Raw genomic sequence first — 21,766 nt, forward strand, 5'->3', positions numbered from 1 at the left:
CTCAAACAACCCTGGTCCCTTCCGTCCTTCCACTGCCTATAATAAACCAAGGGGCTTGAGCCACTGGAGGCCACCACCCAGGCTGGGGAGTCCGCATCCGGCGCTCCGGGAAGAAAAGTTCCCGGCCACAACCTGCCAGCCTCAGCCGCACGTCTCCAGCTCCTCACTCACTCCCCCACTCCGGGGCATCGCTCCCACAATGCAGGGCGCACTCAGCTCCAAGTTCGCAGGGAGCTGGTGGGCCGATCCCACCCACGCCGTCGAGGCCAGACCCCTGTCCCCCGGCCCGCGGCCCGGCAGCCCCCGCGGCGCTCACCCTGGCGCGGCGCGGCCCCGGCGCGCGAAGCTCCCTGTGGGCGAGGCAGGGCAGCCAGAGGCAGCGCGGCTCCGGGGCGCTGCAGTCCACGCCGACGGCGCGCTCCCAGCGCCAGCCCCCGGCCCCCGCGCGCTCCACGCGCCACACGGCGCCGCCCACGAGCGCCGCGGCGGGAGGGCGCCCCCGGGCCGGGCCGCCGCCCCCGCCCCAGCCAGCCGCGGGCCCCGCTTCCGGAGCGGGGCGCGGGGCGCGGGGGACCCCGGCCGCTCCGCGGCGCCCGGCCGGCGGCGTCCTCGGGCCCCCGGGCGGCGGGCGGGCCCCTGAGGCCCCCGCCCGCCCCCCGGAGCCGCGGGCCCGGGACCCAGGGGCCCCGGGGGGACGGACGGCCCGCGCGGATGGCGGCAGGACGGCTGGGGCAGCTCCGCGCCTCCCGCGCCTCCGGAGCCTCTTGGCTGAAGGCGCCCGAGCCGCCGAGTCGCGCAGGGCAGACGCCTCCCCCTCCGGGGCGGCCCCTGTGCGCGGCCGCCCAGATTCCCCCCCCCCCCACTCACACACACACCCACACATACACACGCGGGACGCACTATACAGCGCCCCCGTGCAGCCACACATTGCACGCCCTGCATGGGCACACACAGACACACACACCCTCACCCTCCCACTCACACGAAAACTCACACTGCCCCGGCCCACACACGTTGTACTCCACAAACACGCACATCCAGCCTCACCTGCTGGAGAAACACACTTTCACTTGTGCACACATGTAAACACACGTCCTACCCACCCTGTATGGACCCACACCACACACACACACATCTATACCCCCAATACCCTCCCATCCACACACACTCACATACACTCTCTCTCCCTCTGTCCACAGACCCCACATAAACACACTATTCCCCTCACATGCCCATTGTGTGTGGACACCTTTCCATATGCACACACACTTGGGACACCCTCCACACGGACACATTTGCAAGCATACCCACTGTGTCCTTAAAAGCACACCAGACCCCCCAGGCACTCACCCATACACACACACCCCCCACAGAGACACCGCGAAGGCAAGCCAGATGACATGCACACATTGCCCAGAATACACACTCCGTGCTCTGATGCTGTACCCCCTCAGTTCACACACACACACACACACACACACACACACACACACACGCTGCCCAGCACCGAGAGCAGACTGCCTCTCATACCACCATACCACCCCGTACCAGAGTTATGATATAACCTTAGGCTGCAGGGGATTGTGACCAACCCCCTTCCCCGGGACCCCCTGCCCATTAGTCCCACCCAGAGGGGCCACCACCAAGCTGACAATGGGCTCCGGGCTGGCCCCCACCCCCAGCATGTGAGTCAGACAGGAAGCCCGTGTTGATGGCAGACCCTGCCTGCCTCCCCCTTCCTGGTTCTCTCTTCCCAGGCCCCTTCCCCGGTGGGGCCGGCAGAGGCCTTGGCTAGTGGGCGTGTAATCCCCACCACCTTTTCTATCTCATTTGTTCACGGCCGGCTTCTCGCCACAGCCGCTCACCGTGGCCCAGGGCCACGGCCAGGACCCAGTTTTCAGGGAAGGAAATGGAGGGCCAAGAGCAGCTAGCTTGTTAGGGCGGCGTGGGACTCCAAACCCGGAGCCCCTCACTCTGACTTTGGATCTTCTACCCAAATTCTAGCCGGCGGCCAGGGAAGGGAGGCTGGGGTTGGGGAGCAGCTCCAGCTCCCCATCCCCTCCCCCGCTCCCAAATCTAGGAGTACAGGGAGGGAGAGCCATGGGGCTGGGCCCTTGTAGACAGCCCCGCAGAAGGGGTAGCTCCCCCTGCCCACCCTCATCGCAACACCTGTGTCCTCAGCAAGGACAGCCCTTGCTGAGGTCGGATCAAGTGGTGGGTAGAGTAGGGGGGAAGACGGAGGGGTAGGGGAGGAGAAGGGCCAGGGCAGAGGGAGGGAGACTAGAGGACTACAGGGCTGGGCAGGAGTGAGGGAGGGAGAAGGAAGGGAGGAGGAAGGGTGAGGGTGAGGCAGGCGAGTGGGGGCCAGGGAGCGGTTTTGTTCTCCTGTTTCCTGTTTGCCGCTTGCTGGGCCCCCTGTGCAGGAGCTGGCCCCCCACCCCCACCCTGGCGGAAGCCAGACGGGAAGAGCAAGGCTACCATGAGCGCTGAGTCAGGAGGGCTTAGGGGCAGAGTGGGAGAGGACTTCGGAGACCTGGCATCTCCATTAGCACCCTCCCCCGCCCCGCCATCACCAGAAACCCAAGGCTTCTGGGTCAGGCCCACTCCTGCCCTTGCCTACCCTGGGCCTCCCTGTCAGGCCTCCACCAAGGCCAGGCCCTCCGAGGCCAGCTGGGAGCACCACCAGGCTGTCCTCAGCCATGTCAGACTCTGTGGCCCCAAGCAGAGGGCAACCACCTTAGGGATGTCCTCGCTCAGAATCTGGCCTGCTCTCCCGGTAAGCAGCCAGTAAGTCCGTCCAGCTGTCTAACTTCCTTCCCTCTTGCTGCAAGCCCAGTCCGGGGTTCAGGTTCAGAGGAAATGGAGTGACTCTCCGCCCCGCCCCGATGTGCTCCATGGAGTCTCTCATGGCCAACAGGTGCTGCTGGGGGTCTGGATCAAGAATTCACTTTCCTCGAAACTGCTGAGGTTTCTGAGGGCTACCGGGAGGGGCAAGGCAGAGAAGCACCTGTGGTTTCTGTGTTCAGACCTGGGAAATGATAAACAACATGTGATGTCTATTTCCTGCCCTCTAACCTGGCCGGGCAGCAACGGGGTTCCAGTCCCTTCCACCACAAGCCTGCACCTTCCCCACCCCACCTCCTCTGCTTGGCTCTGCCTCACAGGGATGTCAGGAGGCAGGTACACACAGTAGGGCCTCGGGGACGCACAGTAGGGCCTCGAAGGTTGGACACAGTTTGAATAAATGTTCCTACAGGCCTGGGGAGCCTCTGGGCCCCCTCCCCCATTTCCTCTGGGAAAGGAATGTGGGGTGGATCCCAGAGGGTGGTGGGGGATGGGGCCCAGGGCTGGGAAATACCAGGCGTAGCTGAGATTCTATTCCAAGCCTTCCTGCCTAGTGTGAGTCCTCCTCCCCTACACCCTTGCCAGCTTCCTCCCCTCAAATCAGGAATTACCCCGCTGAGCTGAGCGGTCCCTCCCATCATCCTCCTGTTTGACTAGCTTGCAAAAATCCATTCAACTTGATCTTCCTGAGGGTCCCTGGGGCCGGGCTCGGGGGCTGCTCCTCCAAGGGAAGGGCATCCAGTCTTCCTCCCTCCAAATGAGATAATCATCCTTTACTGTTCGAAAGCACTTTCACTGGCTCTCCTGTGGCCCTTACCCTAAGAACTGGACATGCAGCGATTGTTTTTATACCCATTCTCAGATGCAGAAATGGAGGCTCCAAGAGAGAGCAAGTGACTGCTTCAAGATGTCACTTTTACTAAGCTGAAACCTGATCCCAGGCTAACTCAGATCTCCTTCTCTCGTCTTCTTGTTTATCCGTTCAAAACAACCACATCTCGAGGGGCTGCTGTGGGCCAGAGGCTGAGACACCTTGGAGAATAAGTCAAGTACCCATCTCACCCTCAGGATGCTTCTGTTTCTCCTAGGATCCCAGCTCTGAAACCTTTAGGGGGTCCGCAAGTTCCAGATTTAGGCCTGAGCCAGAGATCTCCACCAAGGGAAACCCACACACACCCAGGGAGCCCCCGTGTCAGGGGTTCAAGGCCTCTTCTTTCCGGGAGGGGACAATTTGAGGGTGGGGTCAGGGGCCTTCCAGGTTGGATCAACAAGAGGGTGGCCTGGGCTGTAGAAGGGGAAGACTGCAGGGCCAGCCTGACAACCAGCAACTTGGGAGGAGGAGGAGGGCCCCCTGGGCCCAAGGGTCAGGGCACGTAAGAAGAGAGGCGCACCACTAAAGGCCTGTGGTTCAGGAAGCGAGAGGGAGGGACTCAGGGTCAGTTTGCTGCCTTTCCTTTTCTCTGGCTTGCTTGGCGCCTCCTCCCAGAATGTATGGCCCCCGAACCACGCGACAAACAATGCCCCTGCCCCAAAAGAAGCATCCCCATGTCTCCATCGTGCACCACCCAACAACGTACCCATAACCACCCCACGACCTCACACAGACAGAGCAAGTCCACCGCCAGTCCCTGTCCATCCGAGGTATGCAGGCAATGTGATACCCAAGGCATGCCCGCCCAGCCCACGCCTGGGCCTCTGACCCCTGCCCCAGTCTCCCCGCTCCAGGGCGGGCCTCCCCCCCCCCCACCAGATCCTGCTCCACCCCTTTGCCCCATTCAGAAGCCGGGTTCCCAGCACCACTTCTGTGCAGTCCTGGCGTGCCTTGACAGGCCAAGCTGATGAGCCGGCCAGGCAAGCCTGTGCCTCTTCGACAAACGCAATGTGCCATAGCCCTGCGTCACTAGCAGCCTGGGGACCCCGCTTGGTCTGGCCTGTGGGACAGAGGCCACTCCAAAGGGTCTCTCCGCACCCCATGCTCTCCCCATCCAGAGCCAATCTTGCCCTGCGTTGGGGTGTTTGTGACACCCTCTTCCCCCCCCCCCTCAAACTGGCCCAGAGCCACGGGAAGCCTGGAGGGGAGGGGGAGAGAAAAGGAGAGGAGGAGACGCTCGCGCCTACCAGGAGCCTCACTGCCATCTCAGGGAGGGAGCCTCGCTATCCCAGCAGCCAGAAGCCCCTGGGTCTTCCAGTGACAGCATGGCCCAGTGGTTAGCGCACGGGCTCTGCAGCCCTCCCGAGTCTTCCTCTTCTGGGTCCAAGTCCTGTCTCTACCACTTTCTGGCTGTGAGAGCTTGAACGAGTTACGGAGCCCCTTTGAACCTCTGCCCCTCACCAATAAAAGTGGAATGACTCCAATTTCCGCCTCATAGGTTGTGGTAATTTCTTTTTATTTTTTATGCTTATTTTGGAGAGAGAGAGAGAGACAGACACACACACACACACACACACACACACATAGAGCGTGAGCTGGGGAGGGGCAGAGAGAGGGAGACACAGAATCTGAAGCAGGCTCCAGGCTCCGAGCTGTCAGCCCGGAGCCCGATGCGGGGCTCGAACCCATGAACCGTGAAATCATGACCTGAGCCGAAGTCGGTACCCCTTAACTAACTGAGCCACCCAGGTGCCCCTTAAATATGCAATTCTGTATTAGTAGCTATAGTCGCCGTGCCTTACATGACATCCCCATGACTTATTTATTTATTTTATAACCGGAAGTTTGCACCTTTTGACCCCCATCGCCCATTTCGCCCATCTCGGCCCCTCAATCTGTCTGTCCCTTTAAGCTTGGTTTTTGCTGTTGCCCTTGTTTTTAGATTCCACGTATAGGTGAGACCATGTGGTATTTGTCTTTCTCTGTTTGACTTGTTTCACTTAGCATAATGCCCTGGAGGGCGATGCAAGCTGTTTTGATTGTCTTTTGGAAATTCACACACTCTCCCACCCAGCCCCACTCACATTCAGACAGGCAGACTACTCAGCCACGTGTATACAAGGACACAGTGACACGTAGACATTCGTGGAGGTCTGCACAGACTCAGGGGTACCCATTCACGTGGGCATCACCAGAAGCCCCCACTTTCATAACTGAACTCTGGCACCGTGGGAGTGGGGAACGACCAGGCAACGTGAGACCCCAGTAGGCCAGGAACGCGGCCAAGGTGCCAGGCTGGCAGGGCCTCCGCCCAGCAGGAGAGCTGGTCCCCTCCTCAGGGACACCAGAGAGAGGGGAGACTAAAGAGCATCTTTTCTTATGGTGGGAAATGAGCACTTGCAGAAAAGGGTAAGTCTGGAGCCAGCCACAAAGTAAACAGCAGGGCCATTGCCCAGGCAACCACAGGCTGGCGTGGGACAGGGCCACCACAGGGCCTCATTACCCCCTGATTTACTCCACTCAGCAGTCCTTGACTGTCTGTCTCAACGCCTGCTCTCCGTGTATCCATTCTGGTCTCCGGGCCCATCTGGGACTCGCTAGAGGGAAGAGGCCATGATTCCTCCATCAGACTGGGAGCTCCCTGAGAGCACACAGGCTTTTATTGTTGTTGTTATGTTTTGTGTTTATTGTTTTTGTCCCATATCAGTCCAGGGTCTCCCAGAGGTCATGGCCTGTGTCTTTCCCCTCTGATTAGAGACTGCTCAAGGCCATGGCCTGAGTCTCCCTCATTAGGCTGAGAGCTTCCTAAGGACAACTTTTCAGAAATGGATTTGTACTATTAGAGTGCTCTGAACGTGGTAGAATTATTTGTTGGGGTGCTTAGGTGGCTCAGTAGGTTAAGTGTCTAGCTCTTGATTTTGGCTCAGGTCATGATCTCACGGTTCATGAATTCAAGCCCCACATTGAGCCCCGCATCAAGCTCTGTGAAGTCAGCACTGATTCTCTCTCTTCCTCTCTGGCCCCCCTCTAAAAAAAACCCCTCAAAACAAACAAACAACTATTGGTTAATGGCAAGGATGTGGAGAAACTGGAATGTGTATGCTTTTTTTTTATGTTTATTTATTTTTGAGAAAGGGAGAGTGAGAGGTGGGAAGGGGCAGAGAGAGGGGGACAGAGGATCCAAGGCAGGCTCTGTGCTGACAGCACCAAGCTCGATGTGGGGCTCGAACTCACAAACCATGAGATCATGACCGGAGCTGAAGTTGGATGACTGAGCCACCCAGGTGCCCTACCTGACTGTTTTGCTGGTAGAACCCAAAATGGTGCCATTGCTGAGGAAAATAATATGGCAGCTCCTCATAAAATTAAACAGAATTAACACAGGATCCAGCAATTCCACTCTGGCTATGTCTCCAAAAGAAGTGAAAATGGGGAGGGGGGTTGGCAGAGGTGCCTGGGTGGCTCAGTTAAGTGTCTGACTCTTGATTTCGGCTCAGGTCATGATCTCACAGTTTGTGAGATTGAGCCCCTCATTGGACTCTATGCTGACAGCGGGGAGCCTACTTAGGATTCTCTCTCTCCCTCTCTCTCTCTCTGCCCCTCCCCTGCTCGTGCTCGCTCTCTCTCTCTCTCTCAAAATAAATAAACTTAAAGAAAAAAAAGAAGTGAAAACGGACTCACAGCAAAATGTGCACACCCATACTCATGGCAGCATTATTTGCAATAGCCAAAAGGTGGAAACAACCCAGATGCCCATTGACGCATGAACAGATGAACAAAATGTGGTATCTGCACACAATAGAATTTATTTGGTCTTAAAGAAGAAGGAAATTCTAACACAATTAATGTGGATAAACCCTGAAGATGGTATGCTTCGTGAAATCAGCCAGGAACAAAAGGGCAAACACCGTATAAGTCTACTTATAGGAGACATCTAGAGTCACAGAGATGGAAAACAGAATCATGGCTGCCAAGGGGAAAGGGGAAAGCAAGTTACTGTTTAACGGGCATAGAGTTGCAGTCTGAGAAGACGAAAAAGTTCTAGAGATGGACGGCGGGATAGTTGCACAATGGATACGTGCTTAATGCCACCAAATGAGACACTAATATGCGTATTTTACCACGATAAAAAAAAAAAAGGCAAAGTCACATTCAAATTCAAATTTTAAAGCATCCTGTTGGGGGCACCTGGGTGGCTTAGTCGGTTAAGCGTCGACTTTCGGCTTTCGCTTAGGTCATGATCTCGCGGTTCGTGGGTTCGAGCCCCGCGTCGGGCTCTGTGCTGACTGCCGGCTCAGAGCCTGGAGCCTGTTTCAGTCTGTGTCTCCCTCTCTCTCTGACCCTCCCCTGCTCACGCTGTCTCTCTCTCTCTCTCTCCTAGCAATAAATAAAACATTTAAAAAAAAAAAGCATCCTGTTGAAAGAAGATGGAACTAATGAGCAGATCTCTCCGAGTGGGGCCCAGGAAAGCCGGGCAACTCCAGTCTGGAAGGCTTTTCCCTACCACCCACCCCTCTCCGTTAGTAGTCCCCGAAGAGGAGGAGCTCTCTGGCTGCCAGGGGAGTTTGAACTTTGCACACAGTGTGTCCTTGGCATTGATGAGGACCTACCATCTGGGCCGATGCATGGCACACACTCTTGGGATGCCACATCCCAAGGCGTCAGTACCTTGGAAGGGCTTCCCTAGCAAAAGCTGGGCTAACTGTGGGGTTCCTGCGGCCTCACCCCCCTCCGCACGCGCGTCCGTTCCAAGCCTACACACACTTACACACCACCTGTAACACGTATGCACACAAGGGTGTGCACGCAGAGGCAAGTCCTGTTCTCAAATGCTTTCTCGTGTGCACACTCCAAGAAAAACATGCCTACACACTGAAGGGCGCACATTCTTGTCAGCGATGCGGGCAGGTCCCCTGTGCAGCAGAGCCCCCTGCTGGTGCGCGGCTGGCACGTTTTTCTTCCTCACAGCCCAGAGTGGGCAGGGTGCCCTCATTCCCTCCGCCCCACCACATCTCCCCGCTGTATTCTCCAGGCCCCTCAACCCCCAACCCTGACCCTCACCCCTCCCCACCTCTTACAGAGAGCAAGGTTCCCTGCAGAAGGACACCGCGACCGTGAGACTTAGGGCCTCCCTTGGTCAAGGAGCACTGCAGACACCCCTTTTCGGACGAGATCATATTCAGGGCAGTCATTTCTGGAGGCAGGAGAATACTTGTAATGATTCTGCTCCAAAATTATACCCATTCTCCTACTTCACGCTGGACAGCTCATGTCAGGAGAGACTGGAGGAGAACTCTGGGAGAGGCTCTCCCTATGGCCCCAAGCATCCCTCTCGGGAAGTTCTTCCTGTTGTCCGACCACCTGGGCAGAGACAACAGGTGCACCCACTGGTTTCTTTCAGGGGAGCGCTCAGTCCTACTCAAGCTGAGACCACATCCCCTCCCAGGGCAGGTCTCAGCAGATTCCGAAAGTCTCCCCCAGGGTACACGGGGCTCCCTGCAGGGAGAGGCTCTCAGCCCCACCCCTGAAACCACCCACCCCCTCATCCCAGGCCCTGCCCTACCCCGGGCCAGCCGGGTCATCCCTTCACCCAGCCTGTGAGCTGAACCTCTCCCTAATCCAGCCCATGATGCCCCAGAGGCAGCTGGAAGGGTGGAGGGGACGGTGGCTCTGCAAGGACAAACAACCTCCCTTGGTTCCGCCCACAAGGGAGCCGGGATGGTTTCTGGGCTGGGCTCTGTGGTCAGAAGACAGAAGGCATCGCTTTTGGCCCCAGATCCTACCCCTCACCAATTGCCTGGCCCTGAATTTGGGACATGGTGACCGTCACAGCAGTAATTAAGATTGAACCTTTAGTATATGCCAGGCATGCTGCACATGCAGTACCTCACTGAACAGCCAAGCAGCCTCTTGGGATAAGGGTGACACACACACACTCACCACCTTGGTCTCCTGGGTCCCCCACCCTACCAGGTCCTAGGTAGGGAATGCTTGGTGCAGGGCACTGAGGGGTGGGAGACAGGAGTCTAGTGAGAGATCACTGCCACAGCATGAAGGCTGATGTGGAGACAGGGTCACACTTGCCATTGGTAGTGGCCCCTGCTCTTTTCTTGCCGGTGTGACTTCAAGGTCACTCAGATTTTCTTATTTCCTCAGCTACAAGATGAAGGTAGGGAGAGCAGCCTGACCAAGTTGCTGGGAAAGCATTCTGAGAACCAACAAATGGAGGTTGTATGGCCTATAGCCCTATATGCCACCCATCAGAGGGACCGTGCTTCCGAAACGTCTTCTGAGTCTACCCATTTCATCATGTCCTTCACTCTGTTCCAAGCTGCTATCACTCCTCTGATCCCTGAGAGTCCAGATGAATTGTTTTAATATTATGACCACCAGGCCCTGTGGGACATGCCTCCAGGTTCCACACCCACTGCATCCCTTTCCTCTGTGTTCTGCTACCCTGGTCTCCTTCCAGTGCCTTTAGGGACTAGGCACTCTTCCAGCCTCAGGTCCTTTGCACACGCTGTTTCTGGAATGCTGTTCTCCTTTCCCCAGCTCCCTCCCTGCCTCACCAACCCACACCCTCATTAATTCCTACCTACCCAAGAGTTCTCAGCAAAAAAGTCACTTCCCCAGGGATTCCTCCTCTGGGCGCCAGACTGGGTCAGGTCCCTGTGCATCATCTTGTCTCACATCACTCTTGAGTTAAGGTCTACATATTTATGAGTGTGCTCGGCACAGTTTCTGAATGCAAAGGAATGAAAGAGCCCCTCTTCAGAGAGGTCCACGTTGGCTAGCACCTTGTCTCCAGGAGACTATCTGATTCAGGGGCTGCTTCAGATGTTGGCCATGTTTTTGTACCCCCACCCCTTCTTCAGTGGGAACCGGATCCAAAAAGTAGGGGTGCTGGAATAAGGGAGTAAGGGGTGGGGACAAAAGGGAAGCTGCTCCAATGCCCTTTTCAGAGTCCTCTGCAACCCCTCCCCCCCCCCCCCCCCCCCCCCCCCCCGCAGCTGGCCAGGCCTCTGTCCACCTAGGCAGGGTTGGCCCACCTCATCCCCAGATCCCTCTCCCTCCTCTCTCTCTTCTCTTAACCGATGATCCCTTATCCTCTAGGTGTCTTCCGAAAAACCTCCCGACTGCAAGCTAAAGAACTTGCCAGGGTCCCGCAGCGAGTGGCAGCTCTGACTCAAGCCCAGGTCTGTCTGCGGGCAGAGCCACCTCATTACACGCCTCATTATTACCAGTTTCTCCCTTGAGGCCAGGGCGAAAGCCACGCCCCCTCTCTGGGCCTCAGTTTCCTCCTGTAGGCTGGGCCACCTTGAGATTTCTGGGATGACTGGCCGAGAGGTAGGAGGTCGCGGAGGAGGCCGGGAGAGGAGAGGGTAAGGGGAGAAGGGAGCAGGGTGGGAGGAGCGCGGAGGGGCGGCAGCCTCAGGCCAGCCAGACGTGAGAAACGCCAAGTATGCGAACTACGCCAGCCCGAGCTATGAATAGTGCGGCCAGGCTGGCAGCCCAGGTCGGCCCTTCCCGCCCTGCAGCCCCCCGCCCCAGCCCGCCCACGCCAGCCCTGTGCCGGGGGTCAGAAATGCGGCGGGGGCCTGGGAGGCGCACTGGGGGGCGGAGGCCGGGTGGCAGGAGCGGAGGGGTGTGGCCATGCAAATAACAATGCGAACCGGGAGCAGCGCGCGTATCTGATTGGTGGGTCCGGGCCGGTCTGGGAACCGGCGCGGGAGGGGCACGCCCCCACAGGCTGCGCCCACACCCAGCACCGCCCCGGGCTCCAGCTCCCACCCGCATCCTTCCCGGCGGCTGGAAGTCCTTCGGGTCACCCCGCGGCTGTGCAGCCAATGGAATCCTCTCACCCTCTTGCATCAAGGCCCTGTAAGGCTCTGCCACCTTAAGACACTGTCCCTGTGGGGTCGCCTGGGTGGCTCAGTCCGCTGAGGGTCAGACTCGATTTGCATTCAGGTCAGGATCCCAGGATCGTGGGATGGAGCCCATCCGGGGCTCCGCCCTGAGCCTGGAGCCTGATTACGATGATTCTCTTTCTCCTCTGTCCCTCTCCCCAGATAGCCCTCCCGTTCTCTCGCTATCGCGAGCGCGCTCTCTCTCTAAAAAAAAAAAAAGAAAAAGGAAAAAAAAAAAAAGACACCGCTCCTGCCCACCCCAGCACCACGTCAGCCCCCACCTTGGAGCTCACCTGTCTGACAGAGGGCTGGCACTTGGGAAATTACTAACAGACCCCAGGCCTGCCTTTGGACCCCTCCTCCCCCTCCCCCCCACACACCCGTTTCTTCATCAGTGAGGGAGCACACTGGGCTTGGGGCAGGAGACTCAGTCCCTGGTCCTGTGCTGCCCCTTGTGTGTCCCCGAACAAGTCAGTCAACCTCAGAGCCCAGCCCCTAGTCCCATTCTGGGACTGCTGACTATGTGTCACTGAGGGTGAGGAGTCAAAGAGACCTGAGATCAAGTCCCAGCTGTGTGCCCCCTGTCAAGTCTCTTCCCTCTCCAAGCCTGTCTTCTCAGTTGTAAACGGGGCCCTTGAGAGGCTTCAGTGTTGAGTGCTTGACACATACCAGTTGTTGAACAAATCTGACCTCAGAAGTCCACAAAGGATTTTTTTTTAATTAATGAAAGTCCCTGATTTTATGAAGAGACCGGCATATAACAAATAAAGAGGCTGTAAGCATTCCTAAACAGGATTCAAAGGAGTCTGGGTTTGAATCCCAAATTGCCCACTTCCTGGCTTTGTGTTCTTGGACTAGTTATACTAACCTCTCTGAGGTTTCTACAATCATAAAGCAGAAATAATCTATTCCTCATAGGGTTGTGCACGGTAGTGTCTGGGATGGAAATGCTCCATAAATGTTAGTGCCCGCAAACATTTCTATTATTATTATGTGGTTCCCACAATGCATGCCAAGTGCTTTGGGAATGTTCCTTCATGGGTCAACAGGTCCTGGTCTAGAAGTCGGAGATAAAGCAATGAAAAAGACTAAATACCTACCCTCATTGGGTTTAAGGTCTACTACCCACCCTTGATGGCAGAGGAGATAGGTAGGATCTGGCCTTCATTGGCCTTGATACTCTCATCCCTACTCTCCGTCTTGGACTCATTGATGCCTAAGAGGCCAGGCTATTTCACACCTTTGCTCGTGCCAAATCCCTCCGTCTGGAATGGCACTCTCTCCCCACTCCGCGAGCCCCTCTTGTTCCTTGCAGACATCTTTTCAAGCCCTGGCAAGCCTTGCCTCCTCAGTGAAGCCTTTTACCCCTCAGAAGGCACCCCTATACCGCTCAAGAGCAAACGCGGATTCCAAGCAGACACAGGGAGAACCCTGAGGCACAGCAGAGTCAGGGAGAAGCAGAACACAGTTGTGTTGTCTGCATTTGCCACCAGATTATGACTGCCCTCCTCTCTCCTTCACTATACCAACCCCTACTTGGATTTCAAGACTTAGCTGGGGGGAGGGTCCACCTTCCCAGGGTGGGGCGGGTGTTCTCCAGGCTTTTTCTTGTTGGGAAGCATAGCAGTGACCACAGAACAGGAAGACCCAGATTTAAATTCAGAGGCTAGCTGACCTTTGATGAAGTTGTCTACCTTCTTAGGGTCTCAATTCTTGTATCAGTAAATATACAACCACTGCATGATGGCCATTGAAAATGATCAAAAGAAGTTTCATATTTTATGAACTTGGGGCGCTTAGGTGGCTCAGTTGGTAAAGCATCTAACTCTTGATTCTGGTCATGATCTCATGGTTCATGAGATCGAGCCCCATGTCCAGCTCCACGCTGACAGTGCAGAGCCTGCTTGGGATTCTTTCTTTAGCTCCTTCTCTGCCTCTCTCTCTGTCTCAAAGCAAAAAAAAAAAAAAAAAAAAAAATCCTCAACTTAAACAATAGGTTTGGAAACAGGACATGAGAGAAAGGAGATTAATCTCATCACCAGTTGTTTTTTGCTAACCCGTGTGGCAATTCTACCCACCGACAGTCTTTCCACCTTTGTGGCCACATTTACACTCTGATGATGTCCCCTGTATCTGCTTCTGTCTGTCTGACTCCCCAGTTAGGCCAGGTCATTTTTATGTTAATATTTTTGGCAGGGGGCAGCAAAGAGTGTTCTAGACTGGCAGACAGTAGAGAGATAAATCTCAGAACCCATGGTTATGAAATCATACTGGAGCTTTGGGGTGGTAGGAAAAGCAGACAATGAACCCCTTGAGGGCAGGGCTGTGTCTTACTCATCCGGATCCCAGGACCCACAGAGAGAGCTGGGAGCACAGACGGTGCGTAGGAAATGGTCACCAAATGAACAAAAGACGGTTTGCATTGAGATCTGGCCACTGCCTGACTTTCCAGTTCCTGGAATCTGCTCCTTCGCACCCCCATGAAGTTAGGGACACTCTACGTATATGCCAGGCCTGGGAAAGTCCTCAGCGCCCCAGGCTGCACCCAGTCTCTCAGATAACACTTTAGCCAGCACAGTGGGGACCTGAGCACGTGGGAGCCACCAGAGGAGGGAAAGGTCCCAGAAAAGGAAGGAAAGGGGGCTGTTTCTCTGTCCCAGCAGCAGTCTCAGCCTTGTTGCTGCCTCCTGTCCTCTCTAGCTGACATCTCACCACCTCCTGGGCTCTGGGTTCTATCTCAGCTGCCCCCTCCCCCAACCAGGAGCTGCAGGGCAGAGGGAGGGCACGGCGCCAAGGATTCATTAGAGTTAATGAAGGCTCAGCTCTGCAGATGCCAGTGCGAGATACAGGAGAGTACCAGAACCACCCACAGCCCCCCATCAGCCCCCCATCAGGGCCCAGGGTGCTCAGCTTCCTCCTCCTCCTCTCTTGGGGAGGAACCAGAGGCCACACCCTCAGAAAAGGAAAGAGATTTAGAAGAATCTTCTCAAGTATAGAGAGTTGCCGGGATGCCAAGGAGAGACTGGGGTGTGGGGACATGAACTAGAAAACAGCCTCAGGGTGGGGTAGGGTTCTCATCTGGGCTGCGAAGGCGCCACTGTCCACTGCTCAGTCCAACAAAACCCACCAACAGCCACCCGCTCCTTCCCCTCCCTCCTTTCACAGAATCAAGGCAGGTCAGAGCTGAAGAGACTCTGGAAACTTCTCCACTACCCTGGGATTACAGATAACTCAGCCGCCTGCACTGTCTTCCCACCTGGCTTCTGTCCTTCATCTTCCTCCCGTTTCTGCCTGTCCCTTCCCCTCTGCCTCTATCTCTTTGACCTTGGCCTTTCTCTAGGCCTGGGCTCCCCCATGAGTCAAACAGGGAGTCTGAAGGTGGGTTGCGGGGGGTGGTGCCTCTAATATCCCTCCAGTTGAAATTTTCAAAGATGTCCCCTCTTCGTTTGGCTTCCTTCTACCTCCCTCCGTTTCTCTTGGAGAACAATCCAGAGTTTCCTCCACATCGAGAGTGAAAGAGATTGTGATGGAAGGTGGAGGTCTCCAGCCTTTTGGGGGGGTTCTCAAGAGCAGGAAAAGCTCCCAGTAGGCCAGACTGCCACTGTCCCTCTTACCGGGGGCTCTAAGTCCTGTGTCGGCACCAGATTCTCTCCAAGGAGTGTTCTCGAGCTCTTTGAGAAAATTAAAAAGGAAGATGCAGCTGTGGATTTCGGAGCCCAGAATCAGACAGAAATCAATGTGGGGACGGATAGGAACCGGGCACAGGGCCAAAGTGAACTCTGCCCTTCCCTATATTGACCCACACTTGGGGCCAAGCTTCTTGGAGTGGGTGTCCTCCCTAAATGGCTTCCACATGTCCCCCTCACTTGGCCAAATTCCTCCAGCCCACGCCCCTCCTGCCAGCCTGCCCTCGCAAAGAGGCTGGCACTGGGTCTGTTTCCATCCGTGGCTTGCGGGTCCCAGTCATCCCTAAGCCCCGCCCTGAGCTGTCTCTCCTCCCAGGGATTCAGGCTGAGCTTTGAAAGGGTCACTTCAAAGAGGACCTGCCTGCCTGCTGAAGGCCCAGCCAGACCCAGGGACAGCTCCTCGGCCAGATTCCCGGAGGCTGGGGACAAAGGCCTCACTGTTCCCCCGACCCCCAGACGCCCCCAAATGCACTGGGCATAAGAAGTCTTTCTTTCCCCCAGTTCCGCTCTTTACAGGCCCCAGCTCTTTGCCACTGGGAGTAACCCTGGCCCCTCCTTCAGGAGCGGCTGGGGCATGGGGGGCGCGGGGGGGGGGGGCCGGGAGCTGGCAGATCGCTCTCCACCGCCACCATACGCCCTCGCCCTCGGGCAGTCAGGATGTGAAGACAGCCTTGGAGCCGACTTCAGGCCTGGTGGCCCATGTGCCTCACTGCCCTTCAACCACCAAGCCCTGCCCAGGCCTGCAGCAGCCTCGCCCTTCTCCCACCCTTCAGGACCACAGCCATCCTTCCAGGCCTCCTCCAGGCAGCCTCCCAGGACTCCCTCTGCTCAGAGGAGCCTCACAGCCCCAAACCACAGCAGCCGACCTCGCATGTCCTCAGGACGATGATCCCAAAGCAGGGCCCCTAAACTGTTTCAGCTCCTCACCCAATGCCTGAATTCTTTCTAGACCAGCTTGTGCTTGTTCACCTCCACTGACGGGAGCCTCATTGCCTCCAGGGACAGCTCTTTTGCCTGGACCAGAAGGGGTTCTTTTTATTGCGCCAAAAGCATGTTGTTTTCATTTCTACCCATTGATGAGTATCTGTTTAATAATAGCTGCTACTAGTAGGCGAGAGTACCTAACGTCAGCCACTCTACCTGCATCACCTCATTTAATCCTGTCAATGATTTTGAGGGGTTGTTTCAGGGATAGGGAAATTGAGGCTAGAAGCAATGAAATAACTTGGTCACAAGGTCCAAGTCACACAGTGAGTGAGGGGTAGATCACTGCTTATCAGGCAGCTATGATAAGCCATGCCTAAAAGCCGGCACTCTGTCCACCCTCCAGCTTGACAAGGGCAGACTTTTCCACCAAGGCGATGCATCGGGCTGAAGATCTCAGGGCCGGAGAGATGAAAAGGGAGCAGGACGCATCAATCCGACCTGTAGTTTTTTCCCATGTGCCCCCAGCTCAGCACCATCCCCTTAGAATTCAGGAGGAAGAAGGAGGGAGTGAGATCAAGAAAGAAGCCAGAAGACTGAGGACCCCCGTGCGGCCCCTGTTAAGCCTTAGAAAGTAGTCACAATGGGGTGTACTCTCCTCTCCTCTCTAGGCTTAGATCAGGCCCTCCGGACCTAGATCACACAGGGATGCACCTCCAGGTTGCCTTCCCAGGACTCCAACTCCAGCTGCTTCCAAAGGGGGAGATTACAGGATTCCGTGGTTTTTCCATATTCTGTCAATCAGTCGGTCAACAACCTTTCTTTGAGTACTGGCCGTGTGCCTGGCCCTGTAGACACCAAGACAAACACCACACCTTTGGGGCTGCTTGGAATGAGGTTAAGAGTACAGTCACCTCCTCAGCTCTGCCACTTACTACCAGCTGTGTGACCTTCGGAAGACACGGAATTTATTTGTGCCAGTTTCTTCATCTGTTAAATGGGGGTAATGATAATGTATCTATCTACCTGGTGGTAAGCACTATGGAAGTGGTTTCTATTATTATTTTTCTTGTCCTCAAAGAACTCCAGGATAATGGGGGAGACTGATGTGTAGACCAACTGTCAAGGCGCCAAGGGTTAGAGCTGGGCACGGGGCACCCTGGGAGGCCAGGGGAAGGGCTGCTCCCTGGCCTGCACTTCATAAACATTTATAGAGAGCCGCTCTGTGCCAGGCGCTGTGCTGGGCGTTGGGGACACAGAGATGAACGGGACACATTGTCCACTCATCTGTGTTCCTCGCCTCTCTCCAAAGGCCTAGGCCCGGAACCCTGCACTGAGGGCTGGGAGGGGTTCGGGGGGACACCATGGACAGAACTGAGTGGAGAAAATCAAGGCCTGGAAATCAGGACACCTGGGTTCATGTCCCCCACTCACGGGCTACCTGACCTTGGGCACTCTCTGGCCTCAGTTTCCCCACTGTAGCATGAAGGAGTTGGACAAGATGACCCCTCTGGTCCTGACCCACTCTGACAGGTGATGAATAACCCCACTCCCACAGAGCTCGACACTCACCCCATGTGCAGTCCCCAGGCCATCTCAGCCCACTGGCCGGCCCACTGAGGCAGTGGGGAAGAGATATCTGCCTGGTGCTGACTGGCACTGCCTTGCTGAAGAGCTGGCACAAATTCACATGAAATAGGGGGGCCTGGATCTAAAGGCGGGGTTGTTTGAAGGGGTGGGGGGTGCTGGGGAAAGGCAGAGCCAGCTCCCACAGGCCCTATTCATAGCTCTCTCTGCGGAGGGAGACAGAGCAGGATAATTAAAACCGGGCTTTGTCCAAATCCCTGACCAAGCCAATATCTCACCTTTGAACCCCTGCAGCCACCAGAGCAGGGCTGATGGCCCTTTAGAAGGAAAACACCAATGAACTGAGCCACTGCCCAAGTGCTGTGGGCTGGCATGGGGTGGGGCGGGGGTGTGTTGGGGGAGTAAATGACCTGATTCCAGACCGGCCAACACGGATGGGCACCTGAGGCTTCACCATCCTGAGGCCTCCAGGGCCCTTCCCGGTACCAGCTGGACAACAAGCATCCCAGCTCCAATCCAGCGAGAGGTTAACCTTGTCCTTGGGCTGTGTCCAAGATGGACCCAGATTCAGCGAGGAAGGGACAGCAGGGCAAGGGAGGTCCCGAGAAGCAAGAATGCAGGGTGAGTGTGGACTCTATCTGGCTCTGCCACTTGTCAATGATGTGATTTCGGTCAAGCTATTAGCTGTCTCTGCCTCTGTGTCCTCAACTGTGAAGTGCGGATAATAACGGGACCCACATCACAGTAGTGTTGTGAGGATAAAATGAGGTAATTTATAAAAATGCTGGCCCAGAGCAATTGCTACCTATCTCTTAACTCTCAGCTGTATTAATAAAGCAACTCCCCTCCTCTTTAAAAACACATCCCCCCCGGGGGGGATGGGCATGGAGGAGGACACTTGTGGGGATGAGCACTGAATGTTATGTGGAAGCTAATTTGACAATAAACTATTTGTAAAAAAAAAAAAAAAAAATCCCCCTCCCCTTCCCCCCCCACCCCCGCACTAATGTATATACTCATTTGAATATATTTGCATCCCCTATGACTCTCTCCAGAATCCTGCACTAGAAGCCAACATCATGGGGATCTACCTAACCCATGTACAGAGGCAACCTCCTTGAGTGACGGTCCAGGCCAGACTGGCTCGCATGCCTCTCCCTACATGTTCCCCTGAATAGCTAACTGCAGTCCCTCGTACTGTAACGTACTCCGTTCTCCTTCTTTGTAGTCTTTTTTAACCTTATATACCATGCAGTCTCTCTAGGTCTCCCTGCTATGAAAGATGAAGAGATCAAGGTCTCGGCCCACTCCTGCACTGGCCTGTTCTGCACCCAGCACCCTCACTCATCCCCACTCCCATCCCTGGAGAAAATGCTGTACCCCTGCTGTACCTCTGCGGGACCAGGTAGGCCTCCGGCTCCCATTCCCATGGGCTCAGGAGCAGCCTGATGAGGGAGCAGAGAAGTCCCCATCCAGGCAGCCCAGGACAAGGGATCCTTGAAAGCCTGTCCCATTCCCCATGGTGCCCCAAAGCCACCTTCCTAACAGCACTCCCCTCTCCAAAGCTTCACCTAATGCCAGGATTCTCATCAGGGTACTCAGGGTCTAGCCCGGGCAATATCGCTCTGTAGTCTCAGACCCTGATACCCACGCTGCCCACTCACAGGGCTTCTGGAGGGCCTGGAAACCAGCACTGGAGGTAAGGGATTTACTGCTCTCATCATTCCCAAGGGGAGCGCAAGGCCTCAGGTGCAGGAACTGGAGTCTCCGGGCACCGAGGGGTAGACCCAACCACCTTGTGAGCCAGTGGAAGAGGCTGGGATGTTGGGGGGGGGGCGGCCTTTGGGTTGTGTTTGGAGGCAAAATGACTGGTTATGTAATGGAGATTCAAATCGCATGCCAATGAGCACATCTCAGTGAGAGCAGCCACTCTGGGGAATGAAGCTGTTGCCCTGGCAGAGGGGGACAACCACAGGGAATCAAACCGCATTCACCTCCAGCTGGGCCGGGGGTGGGGGTTTGGGTGGGGGTGGACATGTGGGGGGTGGAGATGAAGTCTGCATTGGTGAGGGGGAGAACCCAAGGGACTCAGGCTTAATGACCTCCACCCCCACCCCCTGTCCATCCTGAAATTCAAGTTTGTAATTGGGAAACACTGGCTGAAAGGGGCAGGGAGAGTCCAGGAAGAGAGATGCAGAGGGAGGGAGAAGGGAGCATACATCCAGCTGCTGGGAAACACACCAGTCTCAGAAAGAGTTAGCAAAGCACCAGACCCCAGCGCCAACAAGGGATAGTGGGGAGGGGAGGCAGCCAGCGAAGAGCCTTAGTAAGTCCTCCAGCCTTGTCAGAAGAGGAAGAGGCCTCAGCCCAGACCTTGAAAGCAGCAACGTGGACCCCTAGGGAACTTTTCCACACTGGGAAAGAACTGGCCTGACAGTGTCCAGCCCTTCAACTTGGGAAGGAGGGTGTGGTGTGTGTTGGGGTGCTCCGGAGCTGGGGGCAGCCAGGCTCAGAGGTAGGGGGCTGGCTCCAAAGGGGCCCTGAGGCCCTTACTGGCCCATCCCCAGCTTCAGCAGCTGGCAGATGAAAGAACTCAAGCAAAGCAGCCCAGCGCTGAGTAATGCCCCTGGCACCCCGCGCCCAGACCCACCCACAGCCAGCCCGAGGGGGCAGAAGGGACGGCGGCGGAGCCCTCGGGCCCCGGGATCCGGGTCCCAGGAGCCAGTGGGGCTGCCGACCCAGCTCCCTGAAGCTTGTCGTGAGGTCCGGCCGGGCAGGGGGCGAGTGTGGCGCAGGGAGGGGGGTGTCCGGCCCCAGTGGCCAAGGACATCCCGCTCCGGGAACCCCCTCCCCCACTCCCTCTCCCTCCAGCTGTGCCGGGGCCTCGCCAACGGAAAACGAAAACTCGGGCAGAGGAAACGGCGGCAGGCGCCCCGCCTGAAAAACCCGGACAAAAGGCGCGGGCCTCCCGCCCCCGCTGCCCGGCCGCTGGGGGCCTGGCACGGCCGCCCGGGTCGGTGCCCTCTGCCCTGGCAGCCCGGTGCGCGTCCCGGCCCTTGCGCCTGCCTTCCTCCTCCCGCCCCCCGCCCAAGGCAGCTCTCGCTCCGACTCCCTCACCGGCCCACCACCAGCCGAAGTTCCCAGCAGCCGTGCCCGCGGTGGCCGCACCGTGCGCCCCTGGCCGTGCCCGCCGAGCGGGGGCGCCGCGACCCCAGCCGCCCGCAGCCAGCTCCCCCCGGCAGCGCCTGGATCCGCCCCCTCCCCTGGCCCAGCGCCCTCACCTGAGGGGGCCGGGGCTCCGGGCGGGGCGGGATCCCGACCAGGCAGAAGGCGACTCCATTCATCGGGCGGCAGCGGCGGCTCTGCGGCCAGGGCACGGCTGGGGGCGCAGGCAGGGACCCAGGAGGGGCGGGGCCGGAGGGGGCGGGGCCGAGCGCGGAGCGCCCCCACCCCCGGGGGCCAGTCCTTCGCTCCTCCCCCTGCACTCGACGGGGCTCACCCGCCGCCTCTCCCCCAGGGCAGCTGACTGGTAAAGGGGGCTCGGGCGGGGGTTTGCGCTGGCAGCGGAGCTAGAGGGCAGTATAGCCTGGAGAAGAGAGGGGGTCTCAGGGAGACAATTTGGACTAGCCTCCCGGGAACCGGCCCAGATAGATGGTGATCCTGGCTGGCCCAGGAAAGAGGCCAAGGGCACCGAACCCAAAACTAGCACAGGGAGAGGAAGGGAAGGAGGAGGGAAGGGAGAGAGAAGCAGAGAGAAACAACCAGACAGAGGTGGTCAGAAACAAAGACTGAGGCACAGGAAGCATGAAAGAGGCAGAGACAAGATAAAGACAGAAGAGAGCCCCAGAGAAAAGTCAGAGACAAAGATGAAGAGACCCAGGATTGAAAAGAAGAAAAGAAGGAAAAAAGCTTACAAAACTTTTGCATCCGAGACCCATGGAGACAAG

General features: G+C 56.9%; 1 protein-coding gene across 2 annotated transcripts in view; it reads right to left on the reverse strand.

Moving 5' to 3' along the window:
• The window catches only part of ARHGAP23 (Rho GTPase activating protein 23), a 71,029-nt gene extending 49,864 nt beyond the window's left edge, over window positions 1-21,165 (reverse strand). For both annotated transcript variants that reach the window (XM_039227795.1, XM_039227794.1), the window contains exon 1: window positions 21,101-21,165. In XM_039227795.1, the coding sequence (XP_039083726.1) occupies window positions 21,101-21,163 (63 nt within the window). In that variant the 5' untranslated portion in view covers window positions 21,164-21,165. The remainder of the gene's footprint in view (window positions 1-21,100) is intronic.
• Window positions 21,166-21,766: the final 601 nt, after the last annotated feature.

This window comes from Hyaena hyaena, unplaced genomic scaffold (genome assembly GCF_003009895.1).
Source record: "Hyaena hyaena isolate Hyena2069 unplaced genomic scaffold, ASM300989v1 scaffold_29, whole genome shotgun sequence".
Lineage (NCBI taxonomy): Eukaryota > Metazoa > Chordata > Mammalia > Carnivora > Hyaenidae > Hyaena > Hyaena hyaena.